The following is a 27,671-nucleotide window of genomic DNA, read 5'->3' as shown; positions in this document are numbered from 1 at the left end:
CAGGGGAGTAAAGGGTTACTGGAAGTGAAGTGTAGCAACAAAAGAGTCTCTCAGGCAAGGTTTGACCTAAAAATGTCACAACAACTGTTTGAGTAGGTGACCATTCAGTTTTACCGTCTTGCTTATATAGCCCGGCAACCAGGGGTGTAGCTTTCGATACTACTCAGAAACTCCTTCATAGACCAGTCGATGAGGATTTGCTTCACAATACCCATTCGGGTAATGTGAAAAGCTGGGATAATTATTTTATAATTATGCTCCTGGAACAATGGACTGTCAATGAAATTATTTGCAGAAGAAGCATTCTCAAATTCAACAACAACACGGTTGCGTCCTGCTGATTTAATTCCTCCCTTGAGAACACCAGAGACTTTGTTTCTGTAAATAATTTGAGCAAATTTAAGTAAACTAATTGTATAACCAGCTGATGGGTCGGGTTCCACTCGTGAGGCGTGGACAATAAAAGGGCCTTGATCGGATTCGTTATACTTCAATTTAATACCGCTAAATTCGGGGAGTGTGAATGTGTGTTGAATTGAAGCACTAGGAGGAGAGGAAGCATCCCGTTTGTTTAGAATACTCTCTGCAGCGGTATGAGAGCGTTTGTCAGCCTTCAGGACTTTTTTGGAGTCTTCTCTAATTATAGATTCAGTAGACATCACAAAATCATGACTTATGGAGTCACCTCCGCGCCCATCCGGGGGCTCCTCAGATTCCATCACCAACTACTAAATTATTAAAGAAAAACTTACCTCACAACAAGTAATAACACAGGACAACACAAATATTAGTGAAACTAAGCGATATTAGTACAAAAAACTTAATTTAGAACTCGCGCACGTGTAATAAACAATACCACAGACCTCGCCCTAATTTTTCTTTGACCGCCATGACACTGACGTGATATTAGTGACACGGCTGTGTTTTTAATTTTGGGGTGGCAGATGTCAGTGTCATATTAATTACTTATGTTATAATCTGTAACTTAACGAATACAGCAGTAGGTAAATTGAAGCTTCATTTCATTAGTAAAATAATGAAGAAAACATTTTAAGTAAACCTTAATAAATAATGAGAATATTCATCATTCTCAATAGCAAAAATACTTTTTACCTAAAGTCATCGACATCGTTAGAAATATAAGACAGTAATGCAAGACGAATTTCTCCCAACCAGCCTCATTAAAAACTTTCTTTCGCTTATTATTATAATGATAAGCATCATTATATTTGCGTTTTCGAAAAGCATTAAGAACCAAGAAGAGGTATTTTTTTCTTGGCGTAAAAATGATACCAATAAACTGTCATTGCCAAAACGCAAATGTCAATTTGACTCTGAATCCAAATTTGTGTATGTTTCTAACACGAAATGCTAGAAATAAATCAACAATCAATTTATTAGATGTGTTGTATGCTTAAATAATACTAAGAAATATGAAAAAATGACTGAATTTAACATAAGTGGTATCTGTCGTTGTTGTCACACTCAGGGTACATTCAAAAGTTTAAGCGATTCATACCTTTACGAGGGACGTGAAGAGGTCTATTTAAATATGTTACAACAAGCTTTTAATATAGATGTACGTATAATTTAACGTTATAAACATCTTTTTTAACTTATCTAATTATACCATAATTCAAAATCAAAATATTCTTTATTCAAGTAGGCTCTTAAAAGCACTGATGAATCGTCGTATTACAGTGTTGACTGAAATGTAAAGCTATCACCGGCTCAGAAAGTAGATTCTACTGCGAAAAACTAGCTAAAAACTAAGAAGTTATTCTTACACCATTTTAATTTTAAAGTATGTCAATAAAATATAATTCAATTTATAAAAAAATATAAATATGCTGTCTAGAAATCAACAAGTACTAAGTCCACACTATTTATCATTAATATAATCTTGTATTGAGGCCTTATTTATTAATAGGATTTTTTGACATCATATGTTAATTCATAGTTGTATTAATTGTGTGTGTGCGAATGAAACATGTTCATTAAAATAGGACTTAAATGCAATTTTATTGATATTCTTTAATATCCTACAGATTTGAATATGTAACTGGACAAAAGTCTTTAAATTATATTAAGTTAATAAAATAATTATAATTAGTGTATTCTTTTTAAATCAAAATTCATTCACAGACAATATTTTGAAAAAGATGTTAATAATTTGTAGAACACACAATTCTACACACAATGATACATTTCCATAAAGAATTAATATTCATCTTATATATTGCAGATCAAACCAACACAAGAAGTATCAGCAGCATTTTCAATTTGCGATATCTGTACACCGCGGTTAATAGATGCATTTCTCTTCCACCAACAGGTGTTGTCCTGTGAACAATCATTTTATCAATATTATAACACACATTTCAAAGGTAAAACATACTCAAAAGACAGGGATGTCTTAACGGTAGTACATTTGTGCGAAATAAAAATATAAGTGTGAAAAATCCACACTACATTTTTTCTACTGCTAAACAGCAATACTCTGTACTGGCAAGCTGCCGTTGACATAATGAGTGAACCAGTTGAATAATGGGTACAAGGAATATAACATCTTAATCCTACTAGTGGTAAGGCTTGACCAGTCAACACATATTCTACTGGCACACAGCAATTCTTAATATTGTTGTGTTCTGGTTTGAAGGGTTAATCAGTATACAGGCACAAGGGACATAACATCTCAGTTCTAAGGTTGGTAGCATTGATCATGTAAATAATGATGAAGCAAGAAGACTAACAGTATTTCCACCATTGAATCACAATTACAATTCCCTGTTTAAAAAATAAGTCAGTTCTCTCAACAGAGGAGACAAGATGACAAGCAATGTAACAATAAAATATATGACTATGATTTGATTTCAGCAAAATTCTGTGATAAGGAAATTAAAAATGAAGTTACGGAGCAAGCAACTGGTGAGAATTGAATATATATCATGTTATATTAAAAAAAAAATTTAAGTTTTTTTGTATTTGCTTCTATAACAATTTAGGAACCTTTAAGTTTTCGAATGTCAAAAATAATGTCCTTACAAGACTGTGTTGTTTCAGAAGTGAAGCAGGAATCACAATTTGATCAAAATGAAGACAGTTCTGAGCAAAAGTTTGATGATGGTAAATGTACATGTTATTTACAAGTTCTCATTTAATCTTTTAGCGTGTCTCATCTTATAAGTGAATCTACACATCCGGTTGGGCCGAAATTTTAATAGAATACGTACAATTTTAATCATTAGGCGAGGAGTGCTCTCTAGCTGTACTTTGGATAGAGGTTTTTTTTAGTTGTCACTTCTGTGGGGCGCCCCGAGACACACATATATTTTTATTGATAAATATTTTATGTACACTCTAATTCGACACTCGCAACGTCGGGGTTAAGACGGTAGCTAGTATTATATAAATGTGACTATGACTAGTTGAGTTACTAATACAACATAATTTTAATAATATATCAATATATAAACACATTTAATTATAATATTACAGATACATTCAGCGACAGAGGGGATGTTGATGATCAGCCCTTGTCCACCCTTAGGAGTCACTCTGCTGAAGATACAAGTTGGATGCAGCTCCCTGTTGGTAAGTAAACAGTATAAAAACTTTACATTACAAAGACCTCGTGTCTCGTGAGGCTGCTGCACAAGGCGACTGTTTTCGAATAGTTCTCGCGTTCTTGTAACTTCTCATTATTTGTTTCCATGTTCACTAATTTGTCTTTAATCTAATTTACAGCTGAAGACAACAAAACGCCTCAGAGAACGAAATCAAAAAAGTTCAGCTGTGAGATATGCGACAAGAAGTTTTCCTACAACGGCTCGTTGGAAGTGCACAGACGGGTGCACAGCGGCGAGAAGAACTACCTCTGTCGCATCTGCAACAGCACATACAGCCTCAACAAAGAACTTATTAAACACATAAACACGACACACTCACAAAATGGATCGTTTCCCTGCACAGTTTGCGCAAAGGTCTTCGAAAAAGCGCGCCTGCTGAAGAACCACCTGTCTGTGCATTTCGGTGACGAGAAGTTCAAATGCAGCCAGTGCGAGAAGGAGTTCCAGAGGAAGAAGGGCTTGAAGGAACACATGAAGATACACACGGGCGAGAAGAACTTCACGTGTACCATTTGCAACAAGTCGTTCGGCCACAATCAGACCTTAAAGTCGCATATACTGACCCACACGGGGGAGAGGCCGTACGTCTGTGACGTGTGCGGCAGGAGGTTCCCCCAGCGGACGCATCTGAAGCGGCACATATTCATAATTCACACGGGAATCAAGCCCCATCGCTGTAAAGTGTGCAATAAACAATTCTCTAGCAAAAGTTACTTGTCGATACACCAGCGGCAGCACACGGGAGAGCGGCCGTTCGCGTGTGACGTGTGTAAGAAGGACTTCACGGCCTACACCACGCTCAAAGTCCACATGCGAGTCCACACCGGCCTCAAGCCCTACGTGTGTTCGTTCTGCGACCGTCAGTTCGCGCAGATGGCGAGTTTCAAGCTGCACGAGCGAACACACACGGGCGAGAGGCCGTTCTCTTGCAAAGTCTGCAAGAAAGCGTTTTCGGATAACGGCTACTTGAAGATCCACATGCGCGTGCACACGGGCGAGAAGCCCTTCAACTGCGACGTGTGCAAGCGGTCGTTCCGGGAGACGGGTCAGCTGAAACGGCACATGCGGGTGCACACGGGCGTCAAGCCCTACACGTGTAAAGTCTGCAATAAACAAATCGGTAATTTATCGAAACACATGCGCGTCCATTCGGACGAAAAACCGTTTAATTGTAATGTTTGCAACAAACAGTTCTCAATAAACGGCAATTTGAAGTTGCACATGCGCGTGCACACCGGCGAGCGGCCGTTCAGCTGTGACGTGTGCAACAGTCACTTCACACAGAGCAGCGGTCTGAAAAGGCATAAATGTGTTCATATTGGCAAAATTGATTGAGATGTAAACACACTAGAAATAAGAAGTAGAGTAAGCTTATAAATGAAAAAATCTTATATTCATTTAACATATACAGATTAAATTTGAGATAAAAAAATATTGTGGCAGTGAATAAAATGTTTAATAAAGTTCCTAAATTAAAAAATAGTAAATGAGGCTGCATGGTGACATACCTTTGCCTGATACAAATTTGGGTGAGTAAAATTAAAAATATGAATATATTATTTATTGAAAAATATTTATTTCAGGAATCATGGCGCATATAATAATTCAAAAATTATAAATACTATATAATAGCTTAAAGGGTAAAATGCCATAAACATTACACACAGTCATCAATTGAAAGGTTTCGTTGCACGACGGTTTCCTTATCGTCAGGTCAAACTTAAACACAAACTCAAATACCTTTTTCAATATAGAAGCATTACAATTACTTATTGATTGTCAAATCATTGGTCATTAAATACTTTTGGAATACGTGTAAACATTAATATAAACTGCAAAATTAATAAATCAAAATCAAAATGTACTTTATTCAAGTAGGCTTTTACAAGCACTTTTGAATCGTCATTTAACAAACTATACTAAGTGGCTTCACTTAATATAGTTTGTACCACCGGTTTGGAATGTAGATTCTACCGAGAACCGGCAAAAGACTCAGTAGTAACTCTTTTTCAACATCTAAAAATACAGTCATAATATACAATGCAATGTTCCTAAAATGTAATAAAGTTTATTTTAGTTTATTGTCTAAGTATAAGAAAGAGCCTGTAAATGTAACACTGCTGGGTCGAGGTCTCTGATCTTCTTGAAATTTGAAAGTATTCCACCATTGTTGCTGTTGTATTGCTGCAATGCTTTTTCATGGATACACCTGGATGCTTCACCTCCGGGCACGAGGTCGATTATTAACTAGAGATTATGTATGGCATAATTAATATTATTTTTTATAAATACTTAATTAGTTTCAACAACACAATCGCTCAAATATTTTATTGTACTTAAATATATGTTTTTTTAACTAAATTATGTGATTTTTATACGCGACAGTTATGTACAAAGATATATGTAAATAAAAATTAATATATTTTGCGTCGCAGTCTTTTATTTAAAATTTTGTTTCCTCCCACGTGTTTGGGGGGGGGGGTATCGTTTAAGTAATTATATATATATGTATATGTCGTCGATTATGAAGAATTATTACCTTAGATGATTTTGTTGTATCTGTGTGGTGAGAACGCCGGGACATGACGAGTCACGTGATCGGAATCGTTCGATGAGTCGGAAGCTAAATATTGTTACAGAGAGCGGTACAGTTCGGGCCTTCCGAACGGGGCCGTCGGTTCCCGCAACTCGGATAGTTATAATATACCCACTTTATAATTCGTGACAGCTGATTACCTACGTAAAGTACAAGAATTGTCATATTGTATGGTTGTGGTTAATTGCCTGAGACCTATGCCATGAGCCCCGTGCCAGGCGCTCCGACCGACGACGGGCGCGCCGCTGATCTATCGCAGTCGCCGTCGTATATATTAAGCAATAATGACAAGTACATAATTAAGAAATATATTTTAAAATATATTCTTTGATGTTTATCGGGTTTCTACTGAAAAATTCTTGACAGACGCCCCCTCAGCCAACTTGTGTAGTTAGATTACCAGTTTATATCCATACGTGTCACCTACCCACGAGTTGTTTTGTTCTAAAAACTGCGCACGCTGAAAACATCGTGAGGATACCTTTTGAAATTTGGCTTTTGAATAGCGAGCTTTAAGAAAGGAGGCACACTCTTGGGTGACTGGATTTACAAATAACTTAATGGGCGTGGATAGAAATAAAAGAATTCTATTCAAGTACCCATATTTTATTCAAAATAATTTAACTGACCTTTTCAAACTCATTCTTATAACTGTAAGTACATCGTTCGTGGTCCAATGGATGAATGGATGGTACCATTTTGTAGGTGAAAATACCTTTGTAAGATTGTTATTATAGTTGTAAATTTATCTAACATATAAAAATGGATGTATACTTACATCCGTTAGAGATTAATTGACCTGAACAACGTTTGATTGGTCACCACGAAAGCTTGCACATTATATTTATATTTAAATATTCACGGAGAAGATTTTTATAATATCCTCATTATTATATTCCGCGTCTAGAAGTCATCGAACTTCTTTACCATTAAACTGATCATCAGGACAATTGGCAGGCAGTCAGCATCTGTCAGGCACTGCTAGTAATATCGGACATTCACAACTGGCCTCATAAGGCTATGACCTTACTGACATGCCGCATACCGGACGCCATATTGGAAACCCGTTCAGAAATCCTTCATCATTCCTCTTCTTTCTTCGTTATGACAAGGTCATGGAGTTTTATCTTATGTGTCTTCAAGCTCGTTGAGTTGACAAATGTCTTCCCGCACACGTCGCATTCGTGGCGAACTCCATCGTGGAACTGTTTCACGTGGCGGGTCAATGTGTTCCTCTCGGCGTAGGCTTTATGGCAGAAATCGCATCGATGGCGTTTGTTGTGGTGTGCATTCAAATGTTTGTCTATATTTGTAACTAATTTCTTGCAAACTTCACACTTGACTCTCTCGATCTTCACTTTTCTGTTCGTTTTCAATCGCCTTGGATCGTGATGTTTTTCATGGTTTTTTAGGTTCGCTTTCGTCGTGAACTTTCGATCGCATTTATCGCAAGAGTATTTCTTAACATTACTATGCCTTTCCATGTGACGTTTTAGGGAATACCCGTTCACGAAATTCTCATCGCATAGAGCACAATTATACTTTCTCGCCGAGAGGTGTGATCTTAGATGACTTGTATAAATACCGCGATGATCGAAAACACTTTTGCAATACTTGCAAATGTATATACCGCCGAATTTTTTCTTATTTTCGTGCTTATTTTCGTGCTTACCGAGGTTTGAGGAGGAAATGAATGCCTTATCACACGTTTTGCATTTGTACGGCCTCTCTCCCGTGTGAATACGCGTATGGATCTTCAAATTTTTATTCGCGGCGAATTCCTTCGAACAGAACGTGCATTTGAAAAGTTTCAGCTTCTTGTGAACGGCCGTGATGTGTTTATTCAAATTCGTAATGTCGTTGAATGAATTCCCGCACGTATGGCACATGTATCGCTTATTGAGCCCCATGTGCCAGAGGATGTGCTTCACCAAAGTGCTCTTGTACAGATACTCCGATTTACAAATATCACATGTGTATATATTTTCTCTCGTGTGTGTGTTTCTGTGCGCACGTAATTCATTAATCGTGCGGTAACTTTTGCTGCACATTTGGCAATCAAACTTTGTTATGTCTGATAGAGGTATCGCAGGGTTTACACATATGGAATGGTTGTATGTGTGTTTATTGTATGTATCACGTCTTTTGAAATTAATATCACAGATACTGCACTTGTAAACAGTATTGTGAATATCTGATATATGTTTTCTCAGTGATTTGATGTTTTTAAAACCAATCTTGCAAATTTTACATATATATTTGTCTGCGTTGCCTTTGGTTCTGATGTACTTTCGTGTACCTGAAAAGTATTTTGAACTATAGTAAAATAAATTAAATAATTTTCGTTACGTCTATGGCGTTGCTATTTTTTTGTAGCTAGTTGTTTACGGAAAAGTTCAATGTCTGATGCTCTGAGATTTATGGAAGAGCAACTCTTCTATTTATGTGTTCAGTGAGTGAGCCAGTGTACAGACACCAGGGACTTAACATGTTGAGATTTTAAGGTTCGCAACGCATTTACGATATAAGCCATGTAGTATATTCGCGGTGCCAGCGTTTATTGATGGTGACCACTGACACTGACCTTTTGAGGAGAAGGTTTTGGAGCATATTCCACCATGCCGCTCCAATGCGGTTTGGTGGAATACACATGTGATAGAATTTCGTTGAAATTAGGCACATGCAGGTTTCCTCACGATGTCTTCCTTCACCGCCGAGCACGAGACGAATTATAAACACAAATTAAGCACATGAAAATTCAGTGGTGCCTGCCTGGACCCGGTTTGAACCCGGAATCATCATCGGTTAAGATGCACGCATTCTAACCACTGGGCCATCTCGGCTATATATCATAACAAATTTTCGTAATAATGTTTATTTAGCAAAGTTACCTGAAAAGTTTAAGGATCGCTAACCATTATGCTGTGAGCCGCGATGGCCCGGTGGTTCAAAGGTGACCAATATTTATCGATAGCTCAGCTGAGTTTTCATAAACGTATTCCTCCTCATGTTCGGTGTAGAGTAACATCGTGAGAAAACCATGTATACCTGTCAACCCGTGTTTGGGAAGCGCGTTAACACCAAACATTCTTCTTAAAAGGGAAAGAAGCTGAGCAAAGTAATATTTATATTTTGAATACCTTTAATTGTTTACTTAGAAAGTATAGTAAACGGCATGAGTCGTGAGCCCAACCTTGACCTGAGCATCATGGCATTTTGTCGTTTTTTGTACACTTACTTGTCCCAAAATTTTTACACGCGAGAACTTGACCCCATTACTGTACATTTGTGCTCGCGACTCGTGCTTGCTTTTATAATATTAGTGGCTGTAAAAAGTAAGGGTAGAGACATACCCTTGCGTGCAACTTTGACCTGGAATACTTACTCTCTCGTTTCCCATCTCGTTGAGTGGGGTTATTCTTTACTTCCCCCTGTCTGCTGTCTTGAGCTTCGTATTTAATATTAGTTGTACAAGTTTCTTCAATTAATTGATAATCATGATCATTACCTGATAGAGAAAAATAACTAATTATGACGATGGACGAGGAGCTGCCTCACAGGTGATGGTCAAGTCTTGGACCATTAGTGAAGCGCCTCCGAAGGTCTCCTAATTTTTTTTTTGAATATCTATGTCTCGTGGTTTCCAGACTTGGCACATTTAGAGGATCTTACTTTATTTTACTCACGTATAACTTCATGTAAAAAAGTAAATATGAGCGGAAAACTGACTTGGGTAGGTACCACCCACTCATCCGATATTCGACCGCCGAGCAGCATTATTATGTTTACTATAGATACTTGTGAACTACTATAGATACAATCTCGGCCGCCGTCCGATCGCGGCTCTGATTGTCGATAGGCATCTCAATATAAATCAACTTATAATTTAATATAATATTATAAATGTGAAAGTATCTGTCTGTCTGTTACGCTTTCACGAACCACTGAACCGAATTTTAATATTTTTTATACCTAAAACCTACGACCACGCAGGTGAAAACTTGTTTTATATAATGTTGGCATTTCTCAAATACTGACCTTCATCTTCCGAAGCTATTTCAGTCTTCGCTACAATATTAAAATCTGAAAAAAAAAATCTAGAATTACTAAGCATTTCGGCAGATAAATCTAATTCATAGGCTGGACCTACGGTTTTAACCCAGGACCTCAGCAGGCATGATTAGGCAGACGAGCAAATAAAGCTTTACGTTATTTAGCATTTAAAAATTTTCGCGGCGATGAAAAACATCGTGCGGAAACCATGTTTCGGATACATTTGCACCAAGTTATGCAGAAATGTTCCACTGTAATTGAATTCACTTACCATTTTCTTTTTCTAATTTAATATTCATATATTGTAATAATTCATCTGTAAAGAAGGACAATATTAATTAAACAATATATTCGATTCCACAGTAATCTTATATCTTAAATATTTATGTAGGTACCACCCTTATCATATATTCTGCCCAGCCGAGATGGCCCAGTGGTTAGAACGCGTGCATCTTAACTGATGATTTCGGGTTCAAACCCAGGCAAGCACCACTGAATTTTCGTGTGCTTAATTTGTGTTTATAATTCATCTCGTGCTCGACGGTGAAGGAAAACATCGTGGGGAAACCTGCATATGTCTAATTTCAACGAAATTCTGCCACATGTGTATTCCACCAAACCGCATTGGAGCAGCGTGGTGGAATATGCTCCAAAACCTGCTCCTCAAAGGAAGAGGAGGCCTTAGCCCAGCAGTGGGATATTTACAGGCTGTTAATATAATGTAATGTAAATGATAATTTGCAATAAGTATTGTTGAGTTGTGGTTGAAGGGTGAGTCAGTTAGTTTAACAGGCACAAGGGACATAACACCTTAGTTCCCAATGTTGGCGACTCATTGGTTATACAAAGAATTACTAAAATTTTTCACAGTAGGTACAAACCTATAAATACTACTGCCCATAGGTACCTACTACAGGTACCTCACTACTAACCATAGGTACCTATGGTAAGTAGTGACCATTTAACATTAGTTGGACTAAGGGCCAATCTGCCTAGACAGTTTTAAGCCCTTAGCCCATCATTGGGACAGAAAAACAGCTTTTCTATCAATTGCCGTACTAATGGTTTTATTCTAATCTGAGTTAATAGTACAGAATCAACATGCCGATCCACTGTCAATTCAAAAGATGGAGAGTTCAGCTGTATCAATACTAATATTATTAAGGTAAGGTTTGTTTCTTTGTAAATTTAAAACTCTAAAACTGATTAATTTTAATAATTATCTCACCATGAGAAAACTATTTTATCCAAAAGAAACATATGATATATTTTATTTCAATAATAATAACATTTCAGTATGTACATACTGTCATAGTCACAAACTGAAGAATATTTTGATTAATTTAGTCAGAACACTCACTTTTGCAGTACTCCTGAAACTTTTGTTCACAGTCCATCACACGTCTCTTGAATGTAGTTGCATTTTGTAATTGTTGTACGCAATCAGCACATATGGTGTTACTGACTTCAATAGACGGTGACTGTAACTAGAAATTAAGTTTTTATTTTAAATATAAATTAAAATAAATCCTATAAAATTTATAATATAGCTGTACTATGTTTTGGTGTTTTTTCATTGATATTATTTTGATATTTTTTGTATATTATGTTAATTGTTAATCCTGAATAATCTGTTTGATACATTTTGTAATTTGCAACTTTTTATATTATATATATTTGTATCAATTTGAAAAATAATCTTTTTACGGTATAACAATATTCTTGTAAATGGTTTTTTTTTCCTTATTTTTTAATATATTTATTGAGATATCAATATTTGTTAATATTAATTTAAGTATAGTATCCACAGAATTTGTTTTTGAGGATAATTAATTTAAAAAAGTGTTTGTTTACATGCAAAATGTATTTGTCTCTAATAAAAAACAATACTTAGTATACCGTACAATGTAAATTAACGTTATATATATTTTTTACTAAAACCTCTGACTTACATTTATCCCAAAAGTATATTTTAACAAATCCGTACATAATTCAAGAGAATCCACCTCGTTGCAAGGCGAATTTAAATCTTTGAAGTTGCCGTCAGCATGACAACATCTACATAATGCTTTTAAATTCCAAATTTCAGTCATTTTAATATTAAAGTTAAGCTACAATAACGAGAACTTTTTACTGCTGTTCATTCTTAGCTCATTACTGAAAGTATACCGTAATTTTACTGATTGAATGACTGAATTTACTCTTTAGCTGTTAGCGCTTAGCTGAGCGAATATTATGTAATATGTTTAGTTTAATGTTATTGCCTTTGCTATTATTATTTTTTTAGAAAAAATGACTATTAACGTCAATGTCAAGATGTCAAATGTCAGTTATTAAATCGCCTTGAATAATAGATATTAGACAACTAAAAGCCATTAAACTAAGAATTGAATTGAATAGATATTAGACCTTTATCAACTTTTGGATATTTTTTTTGTTTCACCCTACTAGAAAAAATACTGATTAATACTGAAAATAAAATTTTATTTCCTTAAATACAGAGTATATATTTCTCAAGAATAAAATGATGAAATAAACTTTAATAAAAAAAATAATATATTTCTATTTTAATTCACTTGGAAAATTTGCGAATTAAAATATGGCGATTATTATCTAGCATAATCGACGAATAATTTAACTGCCACGATTGTAGCCCTTCTAAGAACCGTTTTGGCATGAAACGTTATCAAGGGGAGGTTGTTATTTAGTCACACGGTCAATTCCTACGTATCGCTTGTCGAATTTTATTTTAAAAGAATGTGGCTGCCTCACATTTGACAACAAATGTGTCTTTAGTATTTAAAACTAAACTAATATCGATAATATACAGTATATGGAACTTGAACGAATTGCATTATAAGAATATTAGATACATTATTCAGGAAAATAACAATCAATCCAAGACATGGGGGATCTCTTTAAAGCCTATTCCGATCTAACAAGAAGATACAAACAACACTTATATTTTCATATTTCATGGTATTAGCTCCGTTATAATATCAGGATATGGATAAACCATATCGGTGCCTGCAGGCAATGTACCCTGGGCTTGTTTACCCTTTTTTGTTTAATTGTCTTAATTGTTTTCATCATTATGATGTTTTTACTATATTACAGGATATATCAAAAAGGAAAAACCCTGCCTACAGCAATTTCATTAGCAATTCATTTAAATATCCTTTTTGCTCATTTTTGGCCTGCCTAGAGGTGTCTAGGCAATTGCCTCTGGGCAGTTGCCTACACTGCTCTATGGCTAATCTGGCCCTGTATATTATTCACAAATTTTATTTATAATACAACAATTTTCACTTCTATCCACTTTAAATTAGCTTCTAAAATAACGATAACGGTATTGTAACGATAGATAAATAAAATAATTGCAAAACAGAAAAAACCGAGGTACCCGGGTTATGACAAGTGAATTTTAACAAAACATCGTTTGTTTACAGCAGATAGCTTTTAATTTTCAGACGTTTAATACATTTATAATTCATCAATTCGGTTGTTACTGGAACTGCGTGGTAAATACGATCTATCGCTCGATCTTTTCTCTTAAAAAGGAGAGGCGGGCGATTATTTACGTATTTTCTTTTATTCGAATTGCAAAACTGATCATCCAATGAAGTTATGGTAACTGTAATATCATTGTTTCATTTATAACTTCAGAAAAAGCAGGAGGTTATCGATTCGGTTGCATTTTTTTTTTTTTTTCGTTATTCGATTTGTAATTTTTTTTTTGTTTTGGGAGTTAGTTTCCGTTTGGTCCCGTTTAAATTAAAAAAAAAAAAAAGAATTAAAGTAGGTTATGTTTTTGTATTTTTTTTTATTTACTAAGCATGGATAGGTAGAGTGGCAAATGGGTCACCTGATGGTAAGTGGTTACCAGCGTACATAGTCATTGGCTTTGTAAGATATATTGAGCATTTATAACATGGTCAATGCGCGTCCAAACTGGAAGCTAAAATGTTATATCCCTTGTGTCTTTAGGTATACTCGTACTATTAATGCGCGTATTAACCACAACAAGCGCCCGGATACAAGCGTTACTCTGGTGCCTCTCCCCCAAAAACGATTTTTAAGGGATCGTCTGAGTCACCTCACCACCGGTCCAAGAATTTATTCACATAGGAACATTGGCGGCGACCACTTACCATCAGATAGATAAAATAACATTATTGCGGTTAATTTTTGGTCATGGTGGATTGCTGTCAGAACGGGTGTGGAATCTACGTGTTTCATAATAACATTTCAAGCAGTTGGCTGTCCACTGATATCGATAAACTTTGTCGAACTTTGTATTAGATAACACTTAATGGTTATTCTATTTCCCATAATAAAAATCTTATAATAGTTGGATTTTACCCAATTTTACACGTGTGATGAACATTAGCTTAATAGTCTTCTGTGGGAAACGGATGCTTTAACATTTTATCTATTCAGGAAAATTATTAGTTATATAGATCAGAAGCCATCTTTTAATTTCCGTATTTCCATTTTTCTCTCTTGATGAATACAATGAATGAAATGTTATGGTGGGAACCTTTATTCTTCTTCCTTAAGAACTTCTAATTAATTTTAAGTAGAGCTAAATATATATTTAACCTGATTTGGTTATACATAAGTACTGTATAGCTCCAAGAAAACCTGTTTCTTATACGTATGTAAGGTACTATTTTAGAACTGTATGACTTAAATAATTATAGTAAAAATTACCACACAATCTATGGAACGAGCTTGGCATATAAGGTATGCGTAACGCAAATACTTCTTCGAACAATCATCTTGTACGCGGTTTCACAATACGTTACTTAAAAATATATTTTATGCGTTTGCTTATAAGATTTTTTTTAATCGAGACGCATATCATTTTAAAACTAAATTTAAATACTTTTACACATTGATTTTAGAACGCAAGCGATTCTAAACTTTATGTTCATAGATATAAATTATTTACACGCTTTCTGAAGTTAATTGTACACAGCATTTGTCCGGCGCAAGATTCGAAAGTAGTCAAGCAGTTAGTCAGTGGAGCGACGTAAAGTACGTCGCGCGTATTATCGTTGCTCGAAAAAGTTCCAATTAAAAAAGTACGACACTCTTGGCCGATTTTAAACGAAGCGGCGGGAAGATTTGGCATCTGTCAAAATTCTCCGTGTATAGACTATGGTGTGAAAATATATTTGTGTTGTGTCTGAGTTTAAATACGTGACATTGTTACATAAATATTTTCGAAATAAAAGCCTGAATAACTCGGTCATTTACTGAGGTAAGTGAGACGCCATCACATTATGTTTTAGCGAGTTATTTAGCCGAAGAAACTCGTTATGCTAGCTTTTTTATTGACAAGTGATATTATACTGGTGTGTTGACATTTTATGTAGTATTACCCACTCGTAATTACGTGATTATCTTCTGCCTAGAATTTAAAAATAATACTTGATTTTAAAATGCACCAGATTCTTATGAACTTCTCTGCCTAGAAGTTTTTTTTTGTCTTAATCTAAATGGTAATAATTTTCCCAGTATGTATGTTTTAATGTTGCATATAAACGAGCCTTACAACATAGTAACATTAGTAGGTATATGTTAATTCACGTCGACACACATCTGTGTGTTTGCGCTGTCCCCCTAAAAACTTTTTTTAAGATACCTTCTGGGATGCCTACAGATGGTGTCGTTATTTTAATTTACGAGTTTTAATACGAAAACATATGAGGGTGATAAATTGATACCTGGGTTGGAATTATTCTCTGAAAATATATAAACATACAATAGTAATATCCTAATGACCTCGTTTCTTATCCCTCTTTAAGCTCATGATAAATACATATATACATTTTAAATCATATTTTTATCTTATATCGATGACCCAAATTACAAATTATAAACAGACACGGCTTCTCATAATTTTCATATAGCCTATATAATAACTCAATGTTATAACGGCCGGCGAGATGTGAAAGTCGTAGGTTCAATACTGACCTCTGACTGTTGTCAACCACTTTTAATTCAAGCTTCACTTAATACGACTCGAGAGATTCCAAGTAACAGAAACTAGAATCTAATCTAGACAAAGAATCTAGAAGTTAGCACAGCCAGAAACTGCACTAAAAAGAGCACCCGTGTTGTGCACACACCTGTGCTGTATACGTCCCGCGTAGATGGCTGGTCTCCCTTGGGAATGGCCATTTTGGTCGGTCCGTCAACAGGATGTTTCAAATATAAGAAATCATAAAGTATGTCTGTATGTCTTCAGGTCATTTCAATTTAAACAAAGGAGCTAATGTAACGCGTGGTTCATTTACAAATAGCTTTCTACGATAACTCTCAAGAGTAAAAGTAACAGAACATTGCTTTAGCGAGACTTCAAAAGACAAACATTGATTTTTAATGTAAAACATTTTTATGACATTATTCACTTGAGTCTTTTTATTTTATAGTATCGATAGCCCCGCCATAAGTACAACCAGTTGCTATGAGTATTCTTACGATCTCCCCTCTCCCGTAAAAATGATTTTAAGTGATCTGGGTCGCTACCGATGGTCAAGACTTGACCATCATCAGTGAGTTGCACCCGAATGCGCAAAAGTTTTGTGCGTTCACACTCGACAGTTTTCTTTCAAGCTGGTTGATGGACGTGTACAGTCATAGCGTTGAGATTAATTAAAAATTAAGTACGTAAATGTTGGTCCGGAATTAGACCCTCGATCTTCGGTAATGATCTACGTATTCTATTTACTTCATATAAATGTTCAGCAGGTGTTCAGTTAATTACTGATTTGTGTCTATCAATTATTGATTCGACATTCGCAACAAGAAGCCTCTGTTTCCTATGCATATACAATCGAGATATGATAACTATATATATCCCTATAGAATTATAAATACCGTTAGATTGTAATCTATCTCGCGAGATTATGAACTGTCGAAATATTGTAAACGGTGATTTAACTCATAATAAAACGTCAAACATTTCGATAGTTTATGATATTTCGGTTAGGTTAGGTTAGAGTTTTTATAATTTAATTTTAATTAGCTTCGGTAGATATACCGTAAAGTAATGCGTTAAATTGTAAACAGTATGTTACGGTTCACAATCTCGCGAGATAGATTATAATCTAGCGGTATTTCTAATTTTACGGTGACATATATACAAATTAAGAACGTAAAATTGTCTTAAACTGTCTTTAAACATAAAAATACGCGTTGCATCCGCTGTACAATCTAATAAACTCGTTTTATCTCTGGTTATTATTCGATGGTAAATCATTGGGTGTAATGAACGATTTTTAATCTCAATGTTTTGTAATTAGCGTTACGCTTTCGATATTCGACAATGGCCATTGCATAATAACCAAAATATTTTAACGCGAAAGACAATCCAGTATTGTTCCGTAAGAAAATATTAACTTGTTTGAAAGTGTAAATAATTTGGCTGGCTTATCATATCGTTCGTCGATTCGATTATAGAGGTAACTTAATCATCGTCAAAAGAATTTATTGGTTTTTTCCGTTTCCATTAATCCTCAGTGTGTTTATCTCCTTAATATGAGTAGAGAGGCCAGGGCATATTTTATTTTGTTAGAGAAATTTATTTTTAAAAAATGACAGTAACAGTTTATTTATTTACCTGATAGTGTTGTAATGGTTTTATCTCTCTAATCTAATTCCGGGCATAATAGTAGTTGTAACAATATAAATCACTTATATTCAAAGGTCATATTTTTTTAATTTATATTTTACGTATAAAATTAATACGTTCTCTTGACCAAGCAATTGGAGTAAGTCACCATAAGTCTTTAGACCAATTCAGAATAACCTGGTTGTGCCCTACAATCAGTCTAGGGATTGTCTTAGTTCCCAAGGTCGGTGGCGCATATACAACATAAGGGTGTCAATTTGATGACCGCTAATCATCAGTTTGCATAGTTATTTTAAATAATAAAATAAAAATGTAGTAATATACACGCATACAATTCCTCTTGCATTTGAAGTATTACTCGGCTGGTTTCGACGAGTTTTAAATACCACTTTTATGAAGAATACCAGTTTGGTTGCATAGACGTTACGTATGCGTTACGTGAGTGTGTCACAACGAGAAACGCTAATAGCTCCGAGAGTACATATTTCGTAGCTATAATATAATGTCGAAGAGAATTTAAAATATCCGGACATTGCTTAAAATTTGCATAGTTTTTGGGTTAGTGTGTTTTAAATCAAATCAAATCAAAATATACTTTATTCAAGTAGGCTTTTACAAGTACCTTTGAATCGTCATTTAACAAACTGTTTAAAGTAAAGCTACCACCGTTTCGGAATGTAGATTTTACCGAGAAGAACCGACAAGAAACTCAGTAGTTACTCTTTTTCAACATCTAAAAATACAGTCATAATCAGCCTGTAAATTTCCCACTGCTGGGCTAAGGCCTCCTCTCCCGTTGAGGAGAAGGTATGGAGCATATTCCACCACGCTGCTCCAATGCGGGTTGGTGGAATACACATGTGGCAGAATTTCGTTGAAATTAGACACATGCAGGTTTCCTCACGATGTTTTCCTTCACCGCCGAGCACGAGATGAATTATTAACACAAATTAAGCACATGAAAATTCAGTGGTGCCTGCCTGGGTTTGAACCCGAAATCATCGGTTAAGATGCACGCGTTCTAACCACTGGGCCATCTCGGCTCGGCTATGTAAAATACAGTCATGTTAGTTAAATACAATTATATGTATGTTCTCCTGCCTGGAAGTCAACAAGCAAATAGTAGCGACAACAAGCATTAACTCCGAAAAATAATTGAACTACATGTGTATACAAATAATAATGTCATCGTTCTTTATTGGTTCGGAAAATTAGTCAGGACGAAGACGACCTACTAGGATTTGGTCTTCAGCATCCGTTATCAACGGAGCGTCACCCTCCAAGGCGTGACTGTATTATGCCTGAGACTATTATCACCTCCATAATTCAAAGGTAACCAGACGCGGCTGAAGAGAGATTACGTGAAGGACAAACTAATCGTGCTGTTTAGCGTTGGTGTAAAATTGACAACTTTCTCACTGCCACGCCGTCAATGATCGAGTATTTCTTGGATTACTTAATATTTTTGACAATTATAATCTTTCTGTACTAACTCAGATTTAGGTACTTTATATTACTAAATATTTAAAATTATTGAGTTATAATATAATTCACATAGATTAACAGCACGTAAATATTCCACTGCTGGCTATTAATATGCCTCATTTTGAGAAGATTTAAAGAGTAATGCGAAATATAGCGCTTCAATGGGAATTGGTGGATACAAAACTGGGACGGACTTTCATCTAACATGCAGGTTTCCTCAGGATGCCCTTCATCACCGAGCATGACAGGAATTGTAAACACACGTGTAGTCAGTAAAAACTCAGTTGTATTCCGGTCCAGATCCACCAGGCCATCCTGGTTCTTGTTATAGTAGTCATAGCGATTGGAATAATCAAACATTTCCAAGGCTCATTACATACGTATATGGTATGGGATTATATGATTTATTCAAACCAATAGAACATATAGATAATATAATATACGTTTGTGCACTTTGAAGGCTTAAAGCCTGAAAATCTTGCGAGGCAATAGAACCCAGAAAGCACCTGCTTCTTTTAATAGGTATATTAAAAATAATGTCGAGGAACCTAACTACTAGTACCTAAGAACTAGTCGTTAACAGTATTATGAAAACACTCGGCTCATTTAGTAGTGACTATAGAACCTCTGCCTGCAAATGTTCTCTAATTAAAGAATTTAACTCTAACTGTTATAGATAAATAAATAGGTCGTTTCGTAACCGTGAGATCTGTTCTAACAATAGATTACATATCAAGTATCACAAAACCAAAACCGCATGCGAATATCTTATTTGAATATACATTTACAAATCAGTATCGCTACTGTCCGACTACAGACTAGCTGGTATTTCTTAATTTAATATACTATGCTGAACCCGCGGTTTAGCCCGCATATAATTTTCTTTGTGATGAAAATCCTTCTAGAACTTTCATACAAGTCTTTATTCAAGTTTACTCCCTTAAAGGGTAAAAGCCTCTGCCCGTCTTTGTGGTTTAAGTTTGCTTAATACTAAATTTCAACAAAATCGAATTAGCCGTAAAAGCAAACAGCCAGATAGACAGACTTACTTTCCCATTAATGGACATAAAGAGCGGTCTCATAAAAAAATGATCAAAAAATATACAGACGAATTATGTCACCCATTTTTGAAATCGGTTAAAGAAGGATCACAAACAAAATACTTTAAACAAAATCAAAATAGGGTCATAAAAGCACTTTCGAGTCGTTATGTTAGTGTTGAACAGAGTAGCAAACAGCTAAGGGCTCCCAGGCCGTAATGGAACACTATTCATACGTATAAACGTGCATTTTTGGGCACACTTGTTCAATCTAGTTCTATAGTTTGTCTATAAACACTTAAGACTAATTAAATTTACTACACTAGCACTACAATTATCGGTAATAATCTCAGCGATAATAATTTAAGATAATATTACCTCTTCTTAGTAATTAAAGATATACTTATCCTTCTTGATTGTTTAGTTTTTCTTAACGTTAATGGATGTTTGAATAATTAGAGAACTGTGATTAGTTTACTAACCGTGACTTTTAATTGCGTCTTACGTCTTATTCGTATGAATAGGTAAATATTATGATTCACTCTTGACCAATTTTCACATCCACGATTTTAGGGTGTTTGGCTTGACTGTTAGTTGGTCATAACTGTAAAGTAAAGCGGAACGACCCGCAAAACGAAGTTATTTATACGAGTATAACAACACAATATACTAAAACCTCCGAATCGAGCTGCATCTTTTGGTATAAGTTTCGTGTATAAACAATTATCCTCATTTATTAGAATAGATTTTCGGAAAGTTATATATTCCAAAAAAAAATATTGCCGTTTCAAGCCTGGCAACTTTCATGTGCCTTGTGTTTGTAATTCATTTCACGTTGGAGCTGAAGAGAAACATCGTGGTCTGCGTGAGTTACTTGAAAATCTGTCATATATCTAACGAGCACTATCGGAGCAGATTCGTGTAATAAGCTATAAATCTTGTCATAAAAAAGTGAACAAGCCTTTTAGCATAGCGTAGTATATAAATACAGGGCTGATTGTATATGAGATTATTTTCCACACGTTTCAGACTGAATAGCCATGATGCAGGGTATTATAATGGAATCATTGAAATGTAAAGAAAAAACTTTTCAAAATTCTCAAAAAACCACTAATTCCCCAAAATGAAGTAAATTTATTTATTAGTTAAGCATAATTAGCTTCACAATTCACGATGCGCACACGCACGTACTGAGGTCGTCTTACGACACGAGGTTAGGCGTGACACGAGGATGTTGCACGGACGGATGGCGTTACGTGACTCGGTGCTAGGACCTTGGGGAAGATGGTTACTAGGGCTGGATAATTTGAATCTAACAATCGTGGACGTTTTAGGCGATTATGTATACTTATATTTCTGCCATTGAATTCATGTTAGTGACCAATATGACCTGAGTAATATCTAAGTGTATGTTCATGTGATTCAAGATTGTACTGGAAGACTATAGCCCAATACATAAAAATGTCCTTCGAAATAGTATGCCGAAAAAACACGTCGGAGTGTTACTACGCCATTAAGAGTCACGCCAAAGTCAAATAGGAATTTTAAAAGTATGTGAATCAGAAAAATACTTTTTTTATATCTTTAAAATCAACTGATGTGTCTGTATGTTTTTTTTTATCGAGGCAGCATCGCAATGGATTCAATTTTACCGTCTGTGGATTCTAAGCGACTTATTTATTTTCGTGTACCAGTTAGTTCCTTGATTAGGTGTTTGTTCAAATTGATCATAGAGGTACCTATTTGGTTCCCAGGCTATTCTGGATGTTTTTTATACTATACATCCGATTATAATAAAATTGCAGATGACGTGGATGAGGAAGTTAAGTGCTTCTGGCGAATAGGTAAACGGTATTTCAATGATAGGAAACCTTCCTGTCGGTTGAAAACTCGTCCGAGGACATTACCTTGACACGAAATTCCTTAAAGATGCAACTCAAATGTCCGAACACGACTAGAATTTTATTAAACTATTTCATTCATGATGTTTTATTAGTTTAACGTCTTTGATTTTAATCACTACGTCTCGACGATTTAGTATATCTACTGTTCAGTAAATCTTTATCTCTAAACTTGTTTCTTGTAAAAGATTTGATGATGCTTAGGGCGGATATTTTAATGGAATATAGCCAACACCAGGACACCAACAGACCTTAGACCAACTGCGTTACGTTCTTTCTGAGCCACGAAAGTGAGCTGTGGTCCTCCGATCGTGCTGGATTGCTTCTACATTGAATTATGAGTTACAGGAATAGAGAGTGTCTATGTTTATGTACACACGTTTGCATTGCAGTATCTCCTGCGCAGTTGACCTTGAGAATGGCTTCTTAGATAGCATATTCACCATGTATCATATATGAACAACTAATATTAACTCCACGCCATTATATCATCTATATAATTTTATAAATAATAAATACTTTATTAAAAATGTTTGGTAATTCTTCGGTAAGCGAAGACCTTCAACATAAGCGCTAGTAACGTTTGCTTCTAGTTTAATATGATGTCAAATGTCTGAATTTGAAGACATCGCGTCCTTAACCCGATAGAGCATTAAGTAATAAGAACTCTCTTATTTAGTGTTGAAGGTCAGGCGACTAATGTATGGTGTCTTCACGCGTAGCGAATAATAAACGCGTGAAAGATTTTTTAATATTCACTTCGTTGCACGTTGAAGAGGCAGGTAGATTAATAAAAAATTATGAACTCAATTACAAAATTAAACTTATTCTTTTTATATGGTATTGGTAGGCGGACGAGCAAATGGGCCACTTGGTGGTAAGTAGTCACCACCACGCATAGACAGTAACGCTGAAAGAAATATTAAGTATTCTTTACATAACCAATGCGGTACCAACCTTGGGAACTAAGATGTTACGTCCCTTGTGCCTGTAGTTACACTGGCTATCTGATCATTTGAATCGGAACACAACAATACTGATTACAGCTGTTTGGCAGTAGGATATCTGATAGGTGGGTGATACCTACTCAGACGGGTTTGCACAAAGCCCTACCAAGAAGTAAATTTAGGGAAATGCTAGAATAAGTTGGTTCTTTATTACGCTTACTTACTTACATGGTGTAATTTTACATACACGCGGTCAGAGGTACAGTCTTGGTATAAGATAGGATAAAACAGGTGAGCCCTTGAAGTCATGGATGGAAACTAATAGGTATTAAATTTTATGCAAAGCCTTATCACTAATAGCTATCTCTTTTAGACAACCTCCACTACTGATAGTAGTGATACAGAGAAGTTAACTGCAAACACATACATATTATCAAACTCAAAATCAAAATATACTTTATTCAAGTAGGCTTTTACAATCACTTTTGAATCGTCATGTAACAAACTATATTAAGTGAAACTACCACCGGCTCGGAATGTAGATTCTACCGAGAATAACCGGCAAAGAACTCAGTAGTTACTCTTTTTCAACATGTAAAAATACAGTCATGTTAGTTAAATACAATTATATATGTATGTAATATATCCTGCCTGGAAGTCAACAAGCATTAACTCCACGCTTTTTTATCATCAATATAATATTGTATTGAATAATATGCCTTCTTTACCAATGTATTCACCTATGCGCCACCAACCTTGGGAACTAAGATGTTATGTCCCTTGTGCCTGTGATTACACTGGCTCGCTCACCCTTCTAACCGGAACACAACAATACAGAGTACTGGTATTTGGCGGTAGAATATCTGATGAGTGGGTGGTACCTAACCAGACGGGCTTGCACGAAGTCCACCAAGTAAATGCACCATTTGCAAAGGATTGCGTACAGGTTTTTGTGAAGCGTGCATGCGGGAAAACTGTCGTCAGATGTTAATGTGTTGGGTTGTCTTTCCGACTTTTATCATCCAATATTTGTTATAATTGTCATTCACTTTGTACCGCCTATGTTTCTTCTATAGCAAATATAAATACGAGGTATCTTTGAGTAATAAGTAACCGCTAAACCGATTAAAATGAAATTTGGAATGGATATAGCTGCAGGCTCAGCTGGTTCATCTATAAATCTTTAGAGTCTGTTTGTTTGAACGTCTCGTATATATATTTCAAAATCCTGTTTTGGTTAATAGAATATAAGTTATATATATTAACTGCTGGTTACTAATTCAATAAATGTATTTATTGACAATGCTATAAAATATAACACGATCCAAGAAATGGAACAGTAACGATTTTCGCTGCTAAAGGAGAACTAGGATGGAAATGAGTATTCTATAAAATGACAAAAAATCCTATACGAGTCTACTCGAATCAAGTTTATTTTGTTATTAAAATATTCGTAGAATGACAAAATTGATACATACAAACTAGCTGAACTCGTGGTTCGCCCGCTTCATTTTAGGTTTTTACGAAATGTTTTAAGAACTTGTTTACAATCCTTTATCCTCAAAATTAATCCCCGTAAATGGTTAAAAAACGAAGACTTTCTGACCTTGGTTTCAAACATGCTCCGTAGTAAATTTTATCAAAATTGATGGTGGTTCTACCATGAAAGCGTAGCAGACAGATAAGTCAGGTAAAATAAACAGTAATGTTTGAACTTCACTTATTCTAATTCGGTTGAATAATTCAATGGATTTTTTCAACACAAAATTGTAGAATCTCAGTCGGGTCGGAAAGTGAATCATTGAAAAATATTACATTCGGTGAAAGCTGATTCCCTGGTATTTGTGGCGTAAGTTGGAAGAGATGAGAGTTATATGATTATCTTTCTCGCACGTCTGACGTCAGTCACACAATGGTGTGTACCTTAAATTTAAGAGCACTTGACGTTATGCATCTTTTGGCGCGCTATGGAAAATGATTATAGTGAATCTTTATGATGCGCCTGCGCAGGGTGGACTGACCATTACACGATGAAGATGAAGGTTGGATGAGTGTTATACATAAAAAATACATTTATCATAATAATAATACTACTATTAATAAGTAGATTATTATTATTTTATTGAAATTAATTATTTGTTGCATACACGTGAAACTATTTTTAATTACAACGAAGGACTAGAACTTCTCAACTGACTAGCTGCATACGTACACGCACCTTTTTCTAGTGTTAAATTAAAGTTTCTTGAAATATAATACAGTGTCGGTTAGGTAATACTTGCAATTTTATTTGTAACTAGTTTTACTAGTTTCGTATCTGACCGTCAAGCGTAGATGTCACGCACACCGAGATAGAGATGTTGGCTCGGTTGTCTTAGTTCTTTTGTAGTGCGACACTATAGATGTATAAATAATCTATGGATCTTGTTTTATCGTTATTTTTGTTGCCGAGATGTCGCTCGTTATTGAGCACGAACGTGGTATTGTATATCTTGCAAATATATCAATGTGTGAATTTGTTCGTGGAGTTTAATATATAAAATTGTAATAGTCATAATAGAAAATACAACCACATTGATCTGTTTAAAAATAGTTTAAGTAAATTTCATAATCTTGTGAAAAATACTTATTAGTAATTAACCATAACCATATTACGTTAAAATTTTACTTTGTCATAAATAGTTATATTTTATGTAACATCAAAATTAGTCCACTTCCCTGTTAAAACAGTAGTGGAAACTTAACTGGCATAAGTGTTAAAATATGATTATTATATTAAGTTGTAATATACAATATGCTATATGTTTCCCAAATTAAAAAAAAAAAAAATTATATATATATACAAAACGTTTAAAACTATGTATAATTTTATGTAAATCTTCTGGTTGGATTTGAGTTCACTATGTATATCTTATAATATATAGTAACTAGGTACCAAGCTTACTGAAAATACAATGAGTATGTTCTCCGTAAAATCACGATTCCAAATCAATGGTAGCTTTACAGACAATTTAATTCTATTATTACAATAAATTGACGATTCATATGCTTTATAAGAGATTGCTTGCAATAATTTGATATTCTAATCCAATAAATTTTGTATATCAACTCGCGGTGATACGCTATTATGATACGCATATCATTTAAATGTTATAATTAATATAAGCAACGGCGCATAACCAGTTTGATCTACCAGGACAACTCCACTGATATTCCCAGAGCCGTGGGACGGTCAAACACGGTAATTCTTCATGTTCATTGATATATTATCAAGAGAGTTTGTTATCTATTACCAGATCTGTCTTAAGGAAAACAAACCTCCGGATGCAAGCAGGTTTTTAGGGTCCCTCTGGGGCGCCTCACTGATGGTCCAAGTTTTGACGAAATCGACTAGGCGACCCCAATACGTGGTGCCATGGTTTTTGGCACTCCCTGCATCTTGGGTTAAGTAGGGTTATTACTGATATAATTCTTAAGTAAGTGATCTAAAAGCTGATCCTCTGATCAAGGTGTAACTCGTGCGTAGTTATTCCCTACCTCATATTATTTAAATATCGTTGAAAACAACAAAACAATTAAGGCAATTACGATAATGATGCTATTGAAAGAGATTCGATCGACGTAACTTTGTATTGCAAATGTTGAAACAGAGTAATTATTGAGTTTCTTGTCGGTTCTTCTCGTTAGAACGTTCTGAACCGGTTGTAGTTTAATATTCAAATTATTTGATTTGATTTAGTTAAACGATAGAAAAATTTGGATTTAGTAGATAGTTCGTAGATTTTTTTAACTCTTAACAGTAACGTTCTAACGTTAACTGTTTAACTCTTTCTTCTTTTTGTACTGTTATAAAAGAGTTTAAGAGAAACAATTAAAATCATATATAAATATATACATACGGATATATACATTATAAACATTAAAAAGTTATAAACATTGTATTGTTAGTTATGATTAAAGGTTTGTGATCGAGGAAAAAGCATTACTACCAAAATTCTTATGGATTTTTTTCAGTAGAATCTACATTTCGAATCGGTGGCTTCAAATTTTATTTTATTTACTTGTCTTTATAAATGACGACGCCAAATGCTTCAAAACTAAATTTTGATCAAGTATATTTTGTTATAGTGTAATTTACAACTAAAACCATATGCTATGTTTCCTGACGTTACGCGAAATGCTGGTGAGGATTCACGAAGTTACGACAGGCTTTGAAGGTCAAAAGTAAATATATTTATTATTAAACGGTCACCGCTTGTATCTTACGTCACATCCGTTTCCCGAGACTTATTTTCTCAACGTATTATTCTCGTAACGTCTGGCCATTACTAACTTGCTGCTGTCACGCGATTTCCTCAACGCTAACTTTCTGTGGGTT

The 27,671-nt window shown here is 35.0% G+C and overlaps 3 protein-coding genes across 3 annotated transcripts in view; 2 read left to right on the top strand and 1 right to left on the bottom strand.

Annotated features, from left to right (window-relative positions):
• The first annotated feature begins 1,373 nt into the window (after positions 1–1,373).
• On the top strand, positions 1,374–5,330 carry LOC113391546 (gastrula zinc finger protein XlCGF57.1-like). The gene is made up of 6 exons (XM_064220021.1): positions 1,374–1,579; positions 2,246–2,387; positions 2,878–2,928; positions 3,064–3,126; positions 3,499–3,594; positions 3,748–5,330. The coding sequence occupies exons 1-6, from the start codon at positions 1,442–1,444 to the stop codon at positions 4,962–4,964; spliced, it is 1,707 nt and encodes a 568-aa protein (XP_064076091.1). The 5' UTR covers positions 1,374–1,441; the 3' UTR covers positions 4,965–5,330.
• Positions 5,331–6,957: 1,627 nt separating this feature from the next.
• LOC113391547 (zinc finger protein 90-like) lies at positions 6,958–12,510 on the bottom strand. The gene is made up of 6 exons (XM_064220025.1): positions 12,231–12,510; positions 11,639–11,765; positions 10,550–10,594; positions 10,264–10,308; positions 9,611–9,733; positions 6,958–8,524 (listed from the first exon to the last, which is right to left on the bottom strand). The coding sequence occupies exons 1-6, from the start codon at positions 12,369–12,371 to the stop codon at positions 7,308–7,310; spliced, it is 1,698 nt and encodes a 565-aa protein (XP_064076095.1). The 5' UTR covers positions 12,372–12,510; the 3' UTR covers positions 6,958–7,307.
• Positions 12,511–15,284: 2,774 nt separating this feature from the next.
• LOC113391628 (scavenger receptor class B member 1) overlaps positions 15,285–27,671 on the top strand; it is a 92,551-nt gene continuing 80,164 nt past the window's right edge. Inside the window, exon 1 of the mRNA XM_026627654.2 lies at positions 15,285–15,544. The gene's annotated coding sequence lies outside the window, so the exon portion shown is untranslated. The remainder of the gene's footprint in view (positions 15,545–27,671) is intronic.

The sequence above is a fragment of the Vanessa tameamea genome, chromosome 30 (genome assembly GCF_037043105.1).
Source record: "Vanessa tameamea isolate UH-Manoa-2023 chromosome 30, ilVanTame1 primary haplotype, whole genome shotgun sequence".
Classification (NCBI taxonomy): domain Eukaryota; kingdom Metazoa; phylum Arthropoda; class Insecta; order Lepidoptera; family Nymphalidae; genus Vanessa; species Vanessa tameamea.
Note: the sequence above shows the minus strand (reverse complement) of the source record. Positions and strands in the feature narration are given on the sequence as shown.

Coding starts and splice junctions, on each gene's coding strand:
- LOC113391546 (XM_064220021.1), top strand. CDS start 1,442: ATGACTGAATTTAACATAAGTGGTATCTGTCGTTGTTGTCACACTCAG. Junction 2,929..3,063: donor AGTTACGGAGCAAGCAACTG/GTGAGAATTGAA, acceptor GTGTTGTTTCAG/AAGTGAAGCAGGAATCACAA. Junction 3,595..3,747: donor TTGGATGCAGCTCCCTGTTG/GTAAGTAAACAG, acceptor TCTAATTTACAG/CTGAAGACAACAAAACGCCT.
- LOC113391547 (XM_064220025.1), bottom strand. CDS start 12,371: ATGACTGAAATTTGGAATTTAAAAGCATTATGTAGATGTTGTCATGCT. Junction 10,309..10,549: donor TAAATTAGAAAAAGAAAATG/GTAAGTGAATTC, acceptor TTTTTTTTTCAG/ATTTTAATATTGTAGCGAAG. Junction 8,525..9,610: donor ACGAGATGGGAAACGAGAGA/GTAAGTATTCCA, acceptor AATACTTTTCAG/GTACACGAAAGTACATCAGA.